Source organism: Primulina huaijiensis, unplaced genomic scaffold, assembly GCF_012295235.1.
Source record: "Primulina huaijiensis isolate GDHJ02 unplaced genomic scaffold, ASM1229523v2 scaffold43397, whole genome shotgun sequence".
NCBI lineage: Eukaryota > Viridiplantae > Streptophyta > Magnoliopsida > Lamiales > Gesneriaceae > Primulina > Primulina huaijiensis.
Window position 1 is genome coordinate 3056 of NW_027360507.1, and position 18327 is coordinate 21382.

General features: G+C 33.0%; 3 protein-coding genes across 4 annotated transcripts; all 3 read left to right on the plus strand.

Annotated features, from left to right (window-relative positions):
- Positions 1-712: 712 nt before the first annotated feature.
- Positions 713-3348, plus strand: LOC140970264 (actin-depolymerizing factor). The gene is made up of 3 exons (XM_073431918.1): positions 713-850; positions 1528-1793; positions 2933-3348. The coding sequence occupies exons 1-3, from the start codon at positions 830-832 to the stop codon at positions 3081-3083; spliced, it is 438 nt and encodes a 145-aa protein (XP_073288019.1). The 5' UTR covers positions 713-829; the 3' UTR covers positions 3084-3348.
- Positions 3349-6310: 2962 nt separating this feature from the next.
- Positions 6311-10709, plus strand: LOC140970262 (cryptochrome-1-like). Of its 2 annotated transcripts, none has more exons than XM_073431915.1 (5): positions 6311-7196; positions 7586-7807; positions 8053-8759; positions 9663-10314; positions 10411-10709. In XM_073431915.1, the coding sequence occupies exons 1-5, from the start codon at positions 6884-6886 to the stop codon at positions 10473-10475; spliced, it is 1959 nt and encodes a 652-aa protein (XP_073288016.1). In that variant the 5' UTR covers positions 6311-6883; the 3' UTR covers positions 10476-10709. The 2 variants fall into 2 exon arrangements, with proteins under 2 accessions (XP_073288016.1, XP_073288017.1); XM_073431916.1 differs by having other exon boundaries at positions 7028-7330.
- Positions 10710-15885: 5176 nt separating this feature from the next.
- LOC140970265 (phosphoenolpyruvate carboxylase kinase 2-like) lies at positions 15886-17670 on the plus strand. Its single transcript, XM_073431919.1, has 3 exons — positions 15886-16277; positions 16476-16914; positions 17296-17670. Exons 1-3 carry the CDS (start codon positions 15933-15935, stop codon positions 17349-17351), a joined length of 840 nt encoding a protein of 279 aa, XP_073288020.1. The 5' UTR covers positions 15886-15932; the 3' UTR covers positions 17352-17670.
- Positions 17671-18327: the final 657 nt, after the last annotated feature.

An 18327-nucleotide genomic window follows, 5' to 3' on the forward strand; every position in this document is an offset into this window, starting at 1 on the left:
ATATTTTATTTATTTTTCTGAGATAACGTTGATATAGCTTGTATTAGCACTCTCACAAGAAAAAAAAACTAAAAATGTCGAAAAATATAAAGATATTGAACTAATATTAAAATTTGATATAATATCAAAATTACAAAACACAAAATTGGAGTTTGTTGTATATATTACATATAATTACAATTTAAAAGAAATCAAATAACATAAAATATTTCATTCTTTGAATTTCATACAAAATAACTATAATCAGTTATATCTAAAATTGCAACACTTATTTTTATTCCCTAACTAATAATCTGTCAATAGGTGAATGGTCCAACCTTATGTATGTGAAAATTGGGCTGGGCTACATGTGGCCCATTTCAAAATTCGGACTATCATTTCATACCAAACCAACTGCAGATAAATTACAAAAAAATAAAATTGCAAATTGGACAATATACATGTGTGTAAATATATATAAATAAAATGTTAAAATTTTAAAACTAGTCACATGTAATTCGTGGATAAATTTTTTAATTTCTAAACATTAGGTTTTAGATTAAATTTTTATTTGAATATTTTTTTAATTTATTGTTTTAAATCATATATCAAAATTACAGCATAAATTTCATTATTTTTTATAATTATATTTTAATTTTTGTTTATTTATAAACAAAATAAATTATAAAAAAATATTATATATATATATATAAAAGAATATGTACCATAACCACTACAAAAGAATTATTCTTCCGGTACTTTTAGATTTTTGGGTTTTCCCTTTCGGTGGCTACATTTTCTTCATTCTTTCTCCTCCATTTGCTGTACAATAATCTCCCGAACTGTTTCCATGTCGTTCCGTGGAGTAGGGGTCTGTTTCTTTTCCAATATTTCTATTTTTTTGTGGTATTTTTACATCTTAACTCCTGTTGATTGGTCGACCGATTTGCGTATGTATTAGTGCTCTGATCTTGTAGTTTATATCTTTATATTTGTTTTTTTTGTTGGTCTTGTTTTTTGTTTGCTGAATTATGGAATCTCTTTGAGAAACTTCAGTTAAAGTGAGGTATTGTGGGGATCTTCTTACTTTGTTGTTTAAATTGAAGACGTGAAGTAGCATCCTTGGATGGTCTCGTCCTTGTTTGCTTATGTATTATACAATCCCCTATGATTTCTATTCATCTCTGTTGATCTGTACTTGAGTGGTTTATTGTCGTTGCATTCCTGGCCTATGGTTTGTTTTGCTGGCTTACAAAGAATTGGAACTAGCGTGATAGTTTGTTTTGTTATTTGAATTCCTGGTGTTAGGGTTAGAGAATATCTGCACTGATTTTTGGGTCGAGGATTTTCTGGTTTTTGGGAAATTGGAGTCATGGATAGATCTGAATTGCCCCTTTGAGATTGGTTTGATGGAGCATAGAATGTATTTTTTGGCTCATGATTGGCATTTGAGGTTAATAATTTAAATGAAATTTGATTTATGATCTATGAGTTAATTATGTTATTCTAATTCATTCTTAAGCTTTTTACCGATATTTACAATCTCAGAGAAATGCGTCATCCGGAATGGGTGTTGCTGATCACAGCAAAACCACATACATGGAACTGCAACGGAAGAAGGTATACCGTTATGTGATTTTCAAGATTGAAGAAAAGAAAAGTGAAGTTGTGGTCGAGAAAACTGGCAGCCCGGCTGAGAGTTATGAAGATTTTGCTGCATCTCTGCCCGAGAATGACTGCCGATACGCTGTTTATGACTTCGATTATGTGACTTCTGAGAACTGCCAAAAGAGCAAGATCTTCTTCATAGCATGGTCTCTCTCTTTCTGTCGCTCTGTAATGCAAACAGTTATCTTGTAGGCATCCCATGCATATCCTTTCCCCCCTTCATTTAGACGGGTATCCTTGCCAAATAATTTTGGAAACAACCTTCATTTTCAAAATGGTTTCTTTTTTTATGGCATGTTATTTGCAAATCACTGTTTTGCAGACTGTCCTGAGTGTCAGTTTAGGCGTTATTTTCTACATATCACCTGCAATTTAAATAGTTTAGCTGGGCTACTCCAACTTCATTTAGGATTTTAGCTTCCAGTTTAAGGTGATTTTGTTTTGCATACATATTTGTGTATCACAATAACTATTTCCACTTTAAAAAAAACAAATAAAAAACAACTGTTTCACTTGTTATTATGCTGAATACAATGTGGTATTCCATATTAGGCCAGACCAACTTGTTTAATTGGTTCCTGAAAATTTTCCAACTCATCTGGGATAAATATTTTTTTTAAACCATGTGATACAGACACCACACAACGGCTATCACTTTTACTTAAGTATCTTTCTCCTTCTTTTTTTCCATTTATGAGTTTTGAACTTCTTTCAGTGATCTAGGAACCAGTTACTATCCCATTTTACAAATCCAAGTGAACACAACTAGATAGAGAACAATATTGCTGTGAGTTCGGCCGGGTGTAACCATTTCTGGATTTTGGTTACATTTGTTGATTGAGTGCTTGGATACTCTAAATTAAATGTCTTTTGGATAATACAAATATTTGTTGCATATAGGATGAAACTATGTTGAACTGTTTAAGATGTTCGGTTTAGAATCAAAACAAGAATTTGTGCTCAGGGTTTTATATTGACGAGATTGTTGTATCTTCTCGTTGTCATCAACCTCACCTAATTGTACCAAATTGTCAGGTGTCTGTTATATTTTGTTTTGAATATTAGAATGTGCAGGGTGTAGGCGTCTTTTGGTTATATTTTGAAACTTACCTTTCTTAGAACGTGTAAATTTCCTGGTGTTATGTGCATGTATGCAGCATATAAATGTTGCACCTCCATGACTTCCTTCCCCACCGAAAGCCATAGCAAAATCATTGATTTCATATAGTAATTCAAATGATAACGAGGTAACAGCCATTAATTGAGATTTCCATGTTCATTTCAGGTCTCCTTCCACCTCTCGAATCCGTGCAAAGATGCTCTATGCCACATCCAAGGAAAGGTTTAGGAGGGAACTGGAAGGTGTACATTATGAAATTCAGGCAACTGACCCTACTGAAATGGACCTTGAGGTGATCAAGGAGCGTGCTAATTGAAGAGTTTGCAGCTGAAACATAGGTAATATATCATGGAGCGTCTCCAAGAAAAATGAGTTCCTTGTATACTTGTGTATACATTTATACATGGCTTAATTAAAAATAATTCGACCCCTGGGAAGGCTGATTTGGAACTCTTGGTTTTTTCCTGTTATGGGTATCATATTGTTCTTCTTCTCATGAATCATGATGCTTTCCAATGAAGAATATTTGTGACAATGTCTATTGACAGTTGAATACTGAAATATTGGGTGCTTCTGTTGAATTGTGTATGTGCCTTTTATAATATCAGGTTAAAAATTGTCGATATGTGTTCCTTGTCGAGCGTTAGCATGATCCCAGAAAACGACACCTTGTCTAAAACTGAACTTTCCATAATCTTGTGAGGAATGGAAGGGAGGTTGATGTGATATGGAAAAATTTGTAGAATTTCACGATGGTTTGTAAATTAGATTTGAAAGTATTTTACTTGCGTACTTGATTTCTGTAACAGTTTGTGCTAATATTTTTACAAAGCGATGATAGTCCTCAGTATAAAATATGTCATCTGTGAGAGTCCATGCTGGCTAGCTTCCCCTTTCTTCTTTTAGTTTAAGACATCATTCAACTTAAAACTTCGAATCATGATTTGTAAAATGCCAACCTTTTCTTTTGCATGTTTATTCACATTCTGTCATAGAAAAATTGGGTAGGATTCCTATTTGATATGAGACGCCACATTGCCACGTCATTGCATGTATAGAATATAATATATATATAAATATTTATTTATTGCAAATTTATAATATATTTTATTTTTAAAATAATTATTTTAAATTTAATTTTTTATGTTTAAATGATGGTTAAATACGATAAGAAGTGGTAACATGTAGGAATTAGTTGAGCGAAATGTGGAACGAGATTGCTGTACATAAAATGAAATCTCTGTTCATATTGAATATTGGACTAAAATTGAAAAAAAAAAAATAGTATGACAAGTCATATCTAACTTATTACTCATCAGTACATGAGATAAATAAATTATTAATAATTAGATATATTATAAAATGAAATATATGGATAAATAATATGGTGAGATAACGTACATGATGTTTGGTATAATTTTAACATTATAGATTAATTTTGCGTATTACCTTGAAATGATTAAAGTACACCCAGTTATATTACTTAAATATAATAAATACATAAAAATAGTAATCTGAAATAAATAAATAAGTAATTTTAAAAATTTTAAAACGTAAAATTTGAAATTCTCAACCTGCTTTACGAATTCTAATTAAAATCCGTTTAATTGCGCATTTTTTGTGGATTTTTAAATAAATAACTATTTTTTAATATTTAAAAAAAAACTCATTTCCCATTATAATTAATTTCTCATATTTTTCAGCGTCAATTTACTATTACACCATTTTCAAAAAGTAACGTATTGTTTAGAAACAAATATATATAAGATATAGATATACATACACATCCGCACACATAGAGATATAAAGATATAGATACATGTATATTCACAGCAGCCAACTAAAACAGAACAATCCAAACAATTATTCTTTTGTAATTCAAAAATTTACTTTGGTTTGATTAAGATTATGACATGGGCTAGTTTATTTATATTTTAATTGAATTCTTCTTCTTTCTAGTTGCTTTTTTGCTACATTTTCCATGATACAATCGGGAGAACAAATTCCCTAGAATATTATTATCACATAAAAAGAAGGGTATATATATATATAAACTGGAACTTACACATTCCTACCCCTCGAAGATATTTTGTGGACAAACGCTAGGCTTAAACAGTCCCACCTCTCTCCCAAAAGGGTGTGCACAAAGAACTTTTTAGGGAACAAAAGATTGATCTGCCACTCCTTTGTATTTGACCATCATCCCAAACTTTAATCTCCCCTCAGATTTTTTCAGAGATAAAGATGAAACGGTCCTGTCCTGTTCAAAGGATAGAAAGACAATGGACCTCACATATCTCTTATACATTGTTGAGGTAGATAACCTCTTATTTTCCCGTCTTAGACGCGTGACCGGACGGACCCAAGGGGAGTCTAATGAGGCCAAAAATATATATATATATATATATATATTTGATTTCTATTGGTGAATCATGACATGCAACTTTCCAAAAAGTCATTAAAAATATCTAAAAATCATGGCATGAAACTTTACAAAAAATTATTAAAAATATGTAAAAAAGTTATTTCAATGCAACTGTAAGAGATGAAGTTTTTATAATTTTGTTTGAGTCAGCGTATGACATTAAGAACCTAATATTTCATGAAAAATTTGTCACTTCAAGTATAAAAAATATGATGGAGTGTTATTCATTAGTTTTTTTTTTTTTAATGCTCCAATCAAAAAAAAACTTTTGTATAAGAAATTTGTAACTATTCATTTGTATTTGGTTATGTTTATGAGGTAATAAATATATTTCTCACCAAATTTTAACAAAGATAGAGTAAATGAGCTATATAAAAAATACAATAAATTTTTTTTTTTTTATGAATGAGCAAATGAAGGGGGCACATAATATGATATCACAGTCCCCCGTAACTTGACAAAACCTGTGCATGTATATTTCTCTCTGGATCCAGCTTGGAGAGACAAACGCTGTCGGATGATGTTCATTTCACATTTCGTTCGGTGGGAATTTGTCCCCCAACGTATACTTACTTTTTGGTAGAGTTTATATCGTTTTACTCACACCCGAACAATTCATTTAATTTCTTTTTACCAGTTTCATGCAATGCTAATATTTTTGCCAAAAGCGTGAACTTTTGATATGCTTTGCTACCTTAATACTCTTGAAATATTGGTTTAGGATAAGTTATTCTTTTTAATTTTACCAGTGTTCTAAAAAAAATTAGCTTTTGAGTTTCACCATTAATTCACAAGGTTCAAATTTTTTTTTAATGGAAGGTTTTTATGAATATATATAACTATCGAATCAAAAGTCATCAATATTTTTTTTAAAATTTTGGATACTTAATTAATAATGGGGTTCAGTTTTTATCAGATTAGAATTTTACAGTTGTGTAGGAAACTATTAATCAGAGTAATTTTAACTTTAAAATTTATTCATGTAATCTTAAATTTAATCAGCCAGCAATTCAAATCTACCTTAGATACCATCCATCGTTCTTAGTTTCCGTCTCTTCGAAGTATTGAGTGGGCCTACGGATAAACATTATTTAGTCATTTTCTGGATGGAGGTGACTGGCTAGTTTGTCGTGGAAACACAGAACTTGGTCAGCTGAATCTTAATCTTTTGTGCTCTATAAAGTCTCTCTCTCTCTCTCTCTCTCTCTCTCTCTTTCTTTCTCAATTGTGTATCAAAATCATTACGATAGATATCGGTGCTTCTTACTAAAGTCGTGCGTACTTTTTCTTGATTTTTTTGTGGGATCTGGTCTAAACAAGCATTTGAAGGATTACATCTTAGATATGGGTTCAAGTTCTTGTTTTTATATGGCGGATTTGAAGTTTTGTCTGTGATATTTGACTGAGGCATGCTTTGGACGGTTTCTTGCGATGGAGGAAAGATAAAATCTTTGGATAGAATCTAGAAAACGGATTGTGGGATGGGGAAGATACAGTCTCTGTGCAGTTTTAATCTCAAAAGGATTCAATTCATGGGAACGGAAAGTAACTGCAAGAGCATAGTTGTGGTTTAGGAGGGATTTGTGAAGTTGAATTTGCTGAAAAATGAACACCGTTGTAGAATCAAGGATATGGATTTGTGGGTAGGCTTAACATATATGATTTTTCTGGCAAGGGATTGAATTCTTGAAATGGAAAGTAATTGCAAAAGCATAGTGTGGTTTAGGAGGGATTTGAGGATTGAAGACAATCCTGCTTTAGCTGCTGCTGCTAGGGATGGGAGTGTATTACCAGTTTTTATATGGTGTCCTAAAGAAGAAGGCCAATATTTACCTGGTCGAGTTTCACGGTGGTGGCTTAAGCAATCACTTATTCATTTGAAGCAATCTTTGAAATCTCTCGGGGCTGAATTTGTGCTGATCAAAGCACAGAGCACTCTTTCTGCTCTATTGGATTGCATAAGTGCTGTTGGGGCGACAAAAGTCGTGTTTAACCATCTCTATGGTGAATTTTTTCTAATCGTTTTTTTGGCTTATTATGTATATTGTGAGTTTAATAGATGATTTGATCTTTAAATACATGTATCGTTATAGGCTAAATACATATCTAGCTTGATTTGTGGGATCGTGGTCTGCCAGGTAGTTCATTGTTTTCTTAGAGTCCTAGACCTCTATCATTATTGGCTTCAGGTCCCTATTGAAAGTTGAAATACCCCTAACAAGGCTTAATAAATAATATTTCTTTAGTTTGGTGATATATGTTTAACCTTATATAGAAGTCTGGTTGATATATAATCTTCATATTGGAATGTGTCTTTTTTCAGATTTTGTTGAACTCGTTACTTAGGCACTTCCTGGAATTCTTAAATCTGGATTTGTTGTGTTCTATTATAGATCCTGTTTCACTTGTCCGTGATCACAATATCAAACAAAAGTTGAGTGATATGGGAGTTAGTGTTCAAAGCTACAATGGTGAGCTATTGCACGAGCCTTGGGAAATATACAATGATGATGGAAATGCTTTTACAACATTTAAAGCGTTTTGGAATAAATGCTTAGACATGCAAATGGAACCCGCTGCACATATTCCTCCTTGCCAGTTGGTTCCAGCTGCAGGTAATAACTCTTTTCTTTTTGTTTTTGTGTCAATCTTGCTTTCATATCTAGTTATTCTATCAATAGAGCATCGAGTGGTGGATAGATGCACAAGTTCAAAATTTGAGCTTCAGCTTGACTATCTTGTGCTTGATGAAATCAGAATGAAACAAGAAACAAAACATATGTGTGTGTGTGTGGATATATATATATTGGCATTGAGAAAGTAAGCAAAAAGTCGGACAATCTTTACGTGTTTTTGACAGGAAAAGTGGAGAATTATTCTATTGAGGCGTTGGGTCTTGAAGATGAATCAGAAAAGTCGAGTAATGCATTACTGGGAAGGGGTTGGTCACCAGGTTGGACCAATTCTGACAAGGCTTTTAACGAATTTGTAGAAAATCATCTGCTCAACTACTCGAAAGATAGACTCAGGGTTGGGGGGAACTGCACGTCCCTCTTGTCCCCGCACCTTCATTTTGGGGAGCTAAGCATAAGGAAAGTTTTCCAGTGTGTAAGGATGAAACAAATAGTTTGGAAAAACGAACAAAATTTGTTTGGGGAAGAGAGCGTAAATCTTTTTCTCAAGGCCGTTGGATTAAGGGAGTATTCCCGATATATATGTTTTAATTTCCCATTTACTCATGAGAGATCATTGCGGGGCAACTTGAAATTTTTTCCTTGGAATGCTGACCAAGCACGATTCAAGGCTTGGCGACAGGGCCGAACGGGTTATCCACTAGTTGATGCGGGGATGAGAGAGCTTTGGGCTACTGGATGGATTCACAATAGGATAAGAGTGATAGTTTCAAGTTTCTTTGTGAAGTTTCTTCTCCTACCGTGGCAATGGGGGATGAAGTATTTCTGGGATACGCTTCTGGATGCAGACCTGGAAAGTGATGTCCTGGGATGGCAATACATCTCCGGAAGTTTGCCTGATGGGCATGAAATTGACCGAATGGATAGCCCACAGGTAAGATAGTTTCATATTTTATGCTACCGCTCTCTATCTCAAAATGTACGTTGCTTACATCTTTTAGTATGTGGATTCATGGCTGTGATCATAACATTAGGAATTCTGCATGGGATCATTACAAGTGTCTTGATTTGTGGTCCACTCAGCGAAACTGTAATGGTGCAAACCAAAATTTGAAAACACAGATTTATTTCTTTCCCTGACATTCTGACTTTAGTTTAAAATTGCCGGTTTAAGAAAGTAGACTTGGGACTCGGTTGAGCAACAGATAGGGGGAAAAAATAACTTGAGATCTGTTGGATGTGTTTTGGTTCCTAGATGAACTGCAAGTCAATCTGTTAACATAAATGAAGAGAGCTCAGAGTCGTGTAAGTTTTTTTGTTAATGGATACAATGGGGGTGGGGAAATATATCTACCTCAACCCACGCAAGTGGGACTCTAAGGGCCTCGCGAGGTTAAGAAAACCTGAAATTTATGGTTTATTTGACGGATTTCAAGCAATTATCAAACTTAACGTGTGTGGAGACATGATTATTGGCGTCAAAGCACACTGCAGAGACTTGGGGATACTATCAGTCCTGTACTTTGGTTAGATTTGTATTCAGGACGATCTGTACCATTGCCTTGTGATTTTTCAGTGATTGTAAAATATATTCCATGTTGAATATGGCAGGAACATATGAGCCACTTTTTAAGTCTGGACTTTAGGTATCAAGATTTTATTTGCGTTTAAAATAGCTAATACTGTATTCTGCACTCAACAGAGCTCTTAGGCGGCCTTCACATTCATTGGGTTTAGAGTATGACATTAACTGGTTCTTTGGAAGCCCATTAATTCACACTGTTTTGAAAGCTGTATCTTTTTATTATCTTTAATTTTATCTCGATTTATGTTCCAGGTTCAGGGATTCAAGTTTGATCCAGATGGTGAATACGTGAGGCAGTGGTTACCCGAGTTAGCACGAATTCCTACCGAGTGGATTCATCATCCATGGGATGCTCCTCTTATAGTGCTCACATCTGCTGGCGTAGACTTGGGGTCCAACTACCCTAACCCTATAATTGACATAGATTTGGCAAGGGTTGGGCTAACAGAAGCCATATCAATTATGCACACGAAAGAAGCAGCAGCAAACGCCAATGGAACAGACGAAGTCGTATTTGATAACTCTGAGACCTATGCCAATTCGTCCATTCCTAACGTAGTTGTGAAGGGAAGGACTCCGTTTTCAGCAATTTCATCTTACGATCAAAGGGTGCCGTCTATGCAGAATTCAAGAAGCAAGAAAAGACAGGAACGGGGGAAAGATGAAGGGAATTTGCATGGCAGATGTGATGGAGGTGAATCCTTGAAAATGGACAACGATTTGTGCTCGACAGCTGAATCTTCTTCAAATAAAAAACAGTTAACCAGAAGTAGATATGCGTTCTCTGTTCCCCAATGTTGTTCAGCAATTTCAAAGGACGCATCAGCACAAGTTCAAGATTCATCTGATCTCATGGACAAATGGCAAGAAGAAATCGACTCTGAAAAGATGATGAATGAAAATGGTAGTACAATGCTTTAAACCGCCTTTTTCGTTTCAATTCGTCTCAAATGCTATGACATATCGAATTCTACTAGCTAAATCTGGTCTGTGTGTGCAGGATCCATCCATCTGCATACTTCAAGAGATGATATTACTAATGAGTATGAAAGATCATTGATTTGATCCAATGAGTGCAGAAGCATGAGAGGTTTTTGTTCTGGTATGTGTTGTTCTCTTGTAAATTAGTGCTTCACACCTAAATAATAACAGGTTTTTGTATGTGTTCTTTAGAAGATGGTGTATGTTATTAGGATTCGAAACACAATATGTATATTAAATTATATATACATAGAGCAAGAAAAATCTCCTTTTTGTACATTTAATTTTTGAAAATCCCTTTATGAATATCTTATTTTTTCAATCTTTAAATTTGAAAGATATATTTCACGGACTATTTTCTATTTTTTTTTTTAACATCTTAGCTTCTTCTATTTTTATTGGAGTATTTCAAAAATAAAAATTACCGTGGATCATCCAACAAACCATGATGATAAACATAAGATAATGGCAAAAACTTGTGTGAGACGGTTTCACGGGTCTTATATTGTGAGACAGATATTTTATTTGAGTCATCTATGAAAAAATATTACTTTTTATGTTAATAGTATTACTTTTTATTGTGAATATCGGTAGGGTTGACTCGTCTGACAGATAAAGATTCGTGAAACCGTCTCACAAGAGATCTACTCTAAGATAATTTATTTAAAGATTAATTAATTCGAGTTGTCTATAATTGAGTTTAAAAGCCTAACTCTGGCAATTATCGACTGCTTTGCCGGTATTTTACCAGAAGCTTCCATATCTGCATCCCAACTGTTGAGAATCGTCAACTTTCTTTCAACAAAAACAGTAATATTGGCAATTTTCGAAAAAAAGAAAAAGATTGGATTTTATTGTATGTATACGCAAACACAAAGAATAAGAACGTGTTGAGAGGCTGCTTCGAGATAGCCTTTCTCCCAAGAATTGCACAGAAATACAAAGAAGAATTATATGTAGACTGGGAAATTTTCTATTCAAAATGTATGTTCATGCTTAACAACTCATGTTTTTGTCTTTTATTATACTAGTATTTTCTTTAGTGCATAATTCTTGCGTATAATTTAGAATATGTTTTTCTATACTATTTGCTATGAACTACATAATCAGCTAATTTGCTTGGCATGTTTGTGTTTGAATGTTTGAGTTTAATGAATTGACATTAAACAAAAGAAAAGACAAAAAAATCGCCAAATAAGAACGTTCAAATATGTGTATTAAAAGCTGCGAGGAAGTTATCTCAAACAACAAAGGAGGTGTTGAGACGTCTAAACAAGGCACCTAAGTGCCTCCTCTTGTGCTCTGGAATTTCCAGGGCACCGGGAGAGATGCCTAGACGTCTGACGACACTGATTGACTGAAAGTTTCTAGTTTCATGATATCTTGCATCCAAATGATGTCTCTTGACGTTTTTCTTTAGGTTTTTGGATGAAGGGATACCATTTAGATGAAACAGCATGTACTTAATGATTGACGTTTATAAATACATTTAGTTTCTTGTTTCTGCTGTAATTTTGAATTCGGTTGTAAAAATATTTTTCAATTTTTATGAAATGAATAAACTGGTTTAAGAATATTCAGTCTTATATTTTGTAATATATTGTTTGAGAACAACGTCAATGTCATCCGCTCCGAGATAAGGGCGTGACAAGCATTATATAATTAGGATATGAAGAGAACTAGTTATCTAACACACACTAGCAACAAAGACAATTATTTGTATGATTGTCCGTTGCTTCGTATCTATGTATTGTTTCTGCTAGCTTATTCATATGATTTGAACCCTTTGGCTTTCCTCAAAAGTCGTTCAAATGAGACCACAAGTATTCTACTTCCTCCTATTTAATAAAAATAAATAATAGTAGCACCTTCTAAGTTGCTTCACAGAATATATAGCAGATAAAAGAGGGTCGTTCAAATAAATTTAAAATTTTAAAATCTTATACATAATTTCGCTATATATAAATCTTTTAACCATTGTTTTTAATAATGCCAGATTAAAAGGACCTTAAAATTTGATTGCAACGACGTACGCAGTTGAAGAGAGTTTTACAAAATTTTCACAAAATAAAATAGTTCAGGTTGGAAATCCGTCTCACCTGAGTTTTTGTGTATATGTATATACCTAAGAAAAAAAATAAAAAGATAAACTATATGTGTATGTTCAATAATTCGAGTTCATAACTTATATCGACGAATTTTAACCAGCAAAAATAATTTTGGAAAGCATTTTCTGTCAAAGGGTTGAGGACCGAAGTATTTTTATTTGAAGGATAATATTGATTTTTTTTAATTATTTCAACAATTTACTAAATTTTACTGATTAGACTATTTAAAATAATCTATATACATAATATTTTTATATTTACAAAATATAAATTTATCCAATATTTCACAAAAATTACAAAATTTGGATTCGTAGGGCCACACAATTAAGTTGTGTATGTGGACTATTAAAAAAGTATTAAATAAATAATTATCAAGACTTTGGCAAAAATTTGTGTGGGACGGTTTCACATATCGTATTTTGTGAGACAGATATCTTATTTCGGTCATCCGTGAAAAAGTATTACTTTTTATACTAAGAATATTTCTTTTTATTGTGAATATCGGTAGGGTTGACCCGTCTCACAGATAAAGATTCGTGAGATCTACTCCAAGACTTATAACTTCTTAATATTTCCTAAATGCAGGGGCATATCGAGGAGTTGAGAATTTAAACGGAATTTTGAACGTGGACGTTACGATCTTGTAACCCAATTGTAAATGTACGGAATCATAGGATTCGTGCATGGTTGGTTGGTAATTGTCAAGAACAGACACGCTTGCACTCTTTTCCAGTTTTCCTAGTCTCTATCTAATTATCTGAATCATAATTTTTATATTGTTTTGGAATTTAAATTTGAATTATGAGAATTTGAAATAAGTAATTACTCTGCATAAATTTTTCGTGTTTATAAATTTTTTATCAATTATAATACATATTCATATAATTTCATCAGCTCATTGAACGATCCAAACAGTACTTAATTTTAAACCGTTATTGAATCAAACATATTACTTATAAGTCAACTTTCACATTTTAATATTAATTAATAATTAATAACAATATTCAATTTCATTAGATTATCTTTCCATATCTTGAAGTGTTTCATCTATGTGAATTCACTGCGAAACAATTAGTTAAAACATAGCTATTCCATCGATAAAGCACGTCACTACTGTAGATAACTAATTTCATATACCGTTGCAAAAATATTCCCTATATTTATCCCTATTGTATATTTGTATTATAGTATATTATCATAACTTGTAGCAAAATATTATTCCCTTCCAGCTTGCTAAAATTTAGGACATTTTGTTTCGTTTCAAGTTTTTCCACATTTGTAATGCATCTTGTGAGAAATCAGTGTTCTAAAATTCGACCTAGCGGTTAGCACTCACGCACCGAAAAAGTGTTAGTCGATCAGCCTAGACGGCCTAAGATGCTTTAGGTGTCTCCGGGCGCTAGCCAACAACACAGAAGAATTACTTTTTTTTATTTGTTTTTGAAATTTTTTTTTTGAGCTTCTTAATTTAAATTAAAAGTCCAATTTAATAAATGAGTTATTTATTTTTTAGGTCATAAACCAAAGTCCAACAAAAAATATGATTTCTTGGTTTTCCGTAATACATCAAACTTTATATTCGTCAGTGACGTAGAGTGAGAGAATTTTACGATGATGATTTAAAATCCGAAAAAGAAGATGAGAATCACAATGATGATATTGAGTTTGTGTCCGATAACAGACAAACTATTTAAAATTATGGAGAATAAGTTGAGTAAAGTTTTGATAATCCCTTAGTTATGTAATTTTGAATACATTTTAAATTCTCTGTTATTGTATTGAAGTTATTATACATGATTTATTATGTTGATATTGTGAAATCCGCCGAACAATACTTAGTCTCCGCCTAAACTGCTTAGGAGTCTATCCCGACTAGGTTTACTGACTTATCAATCGTTATTTTATTACTATAAATGTTTTTACCTTTTTTTTGTTAAAAGTTTAGGTTTATTGACTTATTAGTCATTATTTTATTACTATAACTATCAACTTTGTCATAATATAATTGTAAAAACATTTTAAAACGTGCTTAAATTCTTCTTTGGATGGAATAACATAAAGACAACAAAATATACCAATAATATAATTGTCAAAACATTTTAAAACGTGCTTAGATTCTTTGGATGGAATAACATCGTTTAATTACTTCATAGGATGTACCTAATAATACGGGAGAGCATATTTATTTTCTATGGGATAAATATTTTTGAAATAATGTTTGGCCGAGAATAATATCATTAAGGATCTCGTTGAGTGAATTTATTAATTGTTAGATATCTCACATCGAATGAATTTATTTTTTGAGAATTATATATATAGACTTAGATGACTTAGTCAATCCTTCTCAGAGCTAGCTTTTGGGTCGGATGATTGTCCACGTTGTCCAAATTCATATATATATAACTAATATGAACTTAATTCAGTCGAGGTAATATATCTAAACATTAATGACTAGATATAATAATACAATGCAATTTTCATTAATAAAATCCGATGGATAATCGAATAATAAAAGTTACAATTGCTTTCAAGTAGTGTTCAGATTCGAATGTGATATTATAAATATTCTAAACTTTAACGCCTTCAAGTAAGGAGTGTTCGAAATTCGAATGTAATATTTTAGAAATATTCTAAAATTTAAAGCCTTCATAGCTGCCTTACTTTATATTTTATATTTATCTTTTCATCGTATTTTTCTTTCTCTCGTCATATTTCATCTCATATCATTTCAATTTTTAAAAAATAACAATATTTATTTTTCTCCATTTTTATAGGTCACAGGCAACCCTATATTTATCAATTAAAATAGATTTCATATACCATGTTTTGTTACTCATACTCGTCATATCTTTGTCTCCTACAATTGCAGTATAAAAAGTTGTCAATTTTCAATTAATTTTTTTTTAAAAAAAAAACAGATTTTATCTATAGTATATTATTAATATTATTAAATTTGAAATACTTATAATAACTAATTTTTAATGTCGTAATCTATTTTAATAATTATATAAATTAATAAAATGCTAAAAATTTTAATGCAATTCATTTGTAACTCAGTAGATAGAGTCTTTATTTATTAAATATCAAGTTACAAGTTCACTTTTACTTAAGTTTTTTTAATTTATTTTTAAATTTATATATCAAAATTACACTATAGTCTCTGATTGTTTTTTATAATTATATTTTAATTTTTATTCAAATATAAATTAAATAAATTATTAAAAATATTATAGTGTCGATACAGTAATCTCACGCTTGCCGTATGTGACACGACTGACTGATATTATATTATTATATATTAAATTAGAAATGTGTTGGACAACCGTAACTCCTGAACACAAACTCCGTTAACTATGACAGAATATCCACCAAACGACTCTCATAAAACACCCCACACACCCGTTGCCTTCTCCGCGAACAGAAAACAGCGCTCATGAACAAGCAGCTAGATAGAGACTACACAGTGGGCGAAGAGATAGGTAGGGGCAGATACGGCGTCGTTTTCAGGTGCCATTCCACCTTGACGGGGGAATGCTTCGCCCTGAAGTCCATCGACAAGCGCCTTATCCAACACGATGCCGATGATAGCCACTGTCTTCGCAATGAGGCCAAGCTCATGCGCCTCGTCTCCGATCATCCCAATGTGCTTCATGTTTTCGATGTCTACGAGGATGATGATTGTGTGTACATTGTGTTGGAGCATTGTGGTTCGACGGATCTCTATCAACGGATTACTACCCCACCCGTTTTTCCCGAGAAAGAAGCTCACCGTGTAATGGTGAGTTTTGTGGGATTTATTTAGTTTTTCTTTGCCAGAATTTGGATGTATTTTTATAGAGATGTCTTAAGAAAGGAGAATGCCGTGCAAAATTAGTACTGTACCTAATTTGGCATCATATGTCTTTTAAGAAAGTAATCTTTAAAAAACAAAAAAACAAAACAAAAGCTGATTTCAGTTTTTGGATCTCTTTTCTAGGTGCCATTGATGGACGCCATAGCTCATTGCCACCGCCGTGGAGTATCCCACCGGGACATCAAACCGGATAACATTCTGTTCAACAACTACAACCAGCTGAAGCTGGCGGATTTTGGCTCCGCTGAGTACTTCCACAGTGGGGTTCCCATGTCCGGCATTGTGGGGACACCATACTATGTCGCCCCAGAGGTGGTGGCAGGGAGGGACTACAATGAAAAGGTAGATGTGTGGAGCGTAGGTGTCATTTTGTACATAATGTTGGCCGGGATCCCTCCTTTTTACGGGGAATCGGCGACAGATATCTTTGAAGCTGTGAGGAGGGCGAATTTGAGATTCCCGAAGAGCATTTTCGGGTTGGTCTCCTCGGAAGCTAAAGACTTGTTGAGAAAGATGCTTTGCAAGGATGTGCACAGAAGGTTTTCTGCGGAAGAAGTTCTGAGTAAGTGATTAAAGCTTTCGAGGATTCTGTTTCAAAGTTTGGATCTTTTTCTTATGCTACCTTGTGCCATGAGGTTCATCCAATGTTGTAAAAGGGTTACGTATGTCTTTTAACGTTATCTAATACAAGAAAAAAGGATACAGCTCTCAAGGTTCGTCCAATGTTGTGACAGGATCACATATGTTTTTTCATGTCTTCCAATATCGAAAAAATTGATGTAGCTCCAATTGTTATTGGATCAATACTAACCAAAATTAAGGGTATGGGGCAACCCAATGCTCCAATTCATTGCAAGATTGCTTTAATAACATTCAAACATGTCAAATGTGAGGTGCAACCGTGCAACTTGAAATATGTTACTATTTCTCCTGTTTCTTGCAGAACATCCATGGATGATTGACGGTGGAGACTCCAGACCAGTGTGTTTTCAAGCTTAAGAAGACAGTTTCCAATTCGATCGCGTGTATGTAGGCAACCTTTGTCCATATAACTGTGTGTAACAAGTGAAATGTATATATAGCTCTGCACAAAGCATTTGTAGAACTGTGCAGATGGCGGAACTTAAGTGGCCTGAGGTCAAATAATCCCGAGCAAGCCTTCTGTCCGAGGTAACGCCGGTACATTAACTTGACTTTTTGTTGCCGTGTTTCTTCTTAAGCTAGAACGAGTCCCCTTGAAAATTGACTCTGCTTGTGTATGTAACAAACTTTCTTTCCCTTGAGCTGACTCTTATGGATCAAGCTCTCTTGGAAGGTATCTATAGAATTAATTAATCAAAAGTTCTGTGGCATGATAAATTTAGTTTAAATTTCCAGTACAAACCTTACTGTTTTGGTGCAAAATGACGAGGCATTATCGAACATCCTTGTATAATCGTACGTTTCCATGATAATTGGATTCCAAAATATTTTTCACTCATATCTTTCAATTTATTTATTACATTTATATTATAATTTTTTTATTATCCAAGTGTCTAACTAGGTGGTTTCCAGGACCTGAATCTCTATAAATTTGAAATCTCGTGTATCGGTATGAGTAAGCAACTAACGTTCCATAATAATTTGGTGAAATTATCTTCGTGGAGAAAAAACATGCACAAAAACGGACATATCCTCTTTCACTCAATTATGTGAAGTTTCTAATGGTCATTAGGAATGGTATAATTGATCACTATCGCATGGGTTTTTTTTTCTCTAGTTTGTCCGTCTTTAATTCATTCATGATCTATGTAATTTTTTTTATAGTTTTGTTATGCTGCAAACCTCCTGTGTTTCATATATCTATTGGATATACAGTTTCATCACATCTAAAAGAAACGTGACACTTCATTGGTGCTTATATAGGTATGTAACATAACAAAATTGATTTTATATATATATATATATATTGTTGAAAAATTATTTAAAAATGTGT

What these genes read in the sequence shown, in the direction of transcription:
- LOC140970265 (XM_073431919.1), top strand. Translation starts at nt 15,933, where the DNA reads ATGAACAAGCAGCTAGATAGAGACTACACAGTGGGCGAAGAGATAGGT. An exon ending in AAGAAGCTCACCGTGTAATG is followed by an intron (nt 16,278 to 16,475) that starts GTGAGTTTTGTG and finishes TCTCTTTTCTAG; the next exon opens with GTGCCATTGATGGACGCCAT. An exon ending in TTCTGCGGAAGAAGTTCTGA is followed by an intron (nt 16,915 to 17,295) that starts GTAAGTGATTAA and finishes TGTTTCTTGCAG; the next exon opens with AACATCCATGGATGATTGAC.
- LOC140970264 (XM_073431918.1), top strand. Translation starts at nt 830, where the DNA reads ATGTCGTTCCGTGGAGTAGGG. An exon ending in TGTCGTTCCGTGGAGTAGGG is followed by an intron (nt 851 to 1,527) that starts GTCTGTTTCTTT and finishes TTACAATCTCAG; the next exon opens with AGAAATGCGTCATCCGGAAT. An exon ending in AAGATCTTCTTCATAGCATG is followed by an intron (nt 1,794 to 2,932) that starts GTCTCTCTCTTT and finishes TGTTCATTTCAG; the next exon opens with GTCTCCTTCCACCTCTCGAA.
- LOC140970262 (XM_073431915.1), top strand. Translation starts at nt 6,884, where the DNA reads ATGGAAAGTAATTGCAAAAGCATAGTGTGGTTTAGGAGGGATTTGAGG. An exon ending in ACCGAATGGATAGCCCACAG is followed by an intron (nt 8,760 to 9,662) that starts GTAAGATAGTTT and finishes TTTATGTTCCAG; the next exon opens with GTTCAGGGATTCAAGTTTGA. An exon ending in AAAGATGATGAATGAAAATG is followed by an intron (nt 10,315 to 10,410) that starts GTAGTACAATGC and finishes CTGTGTGTGCAG; the next exon opens with GATCCATCCATCTGCATACT.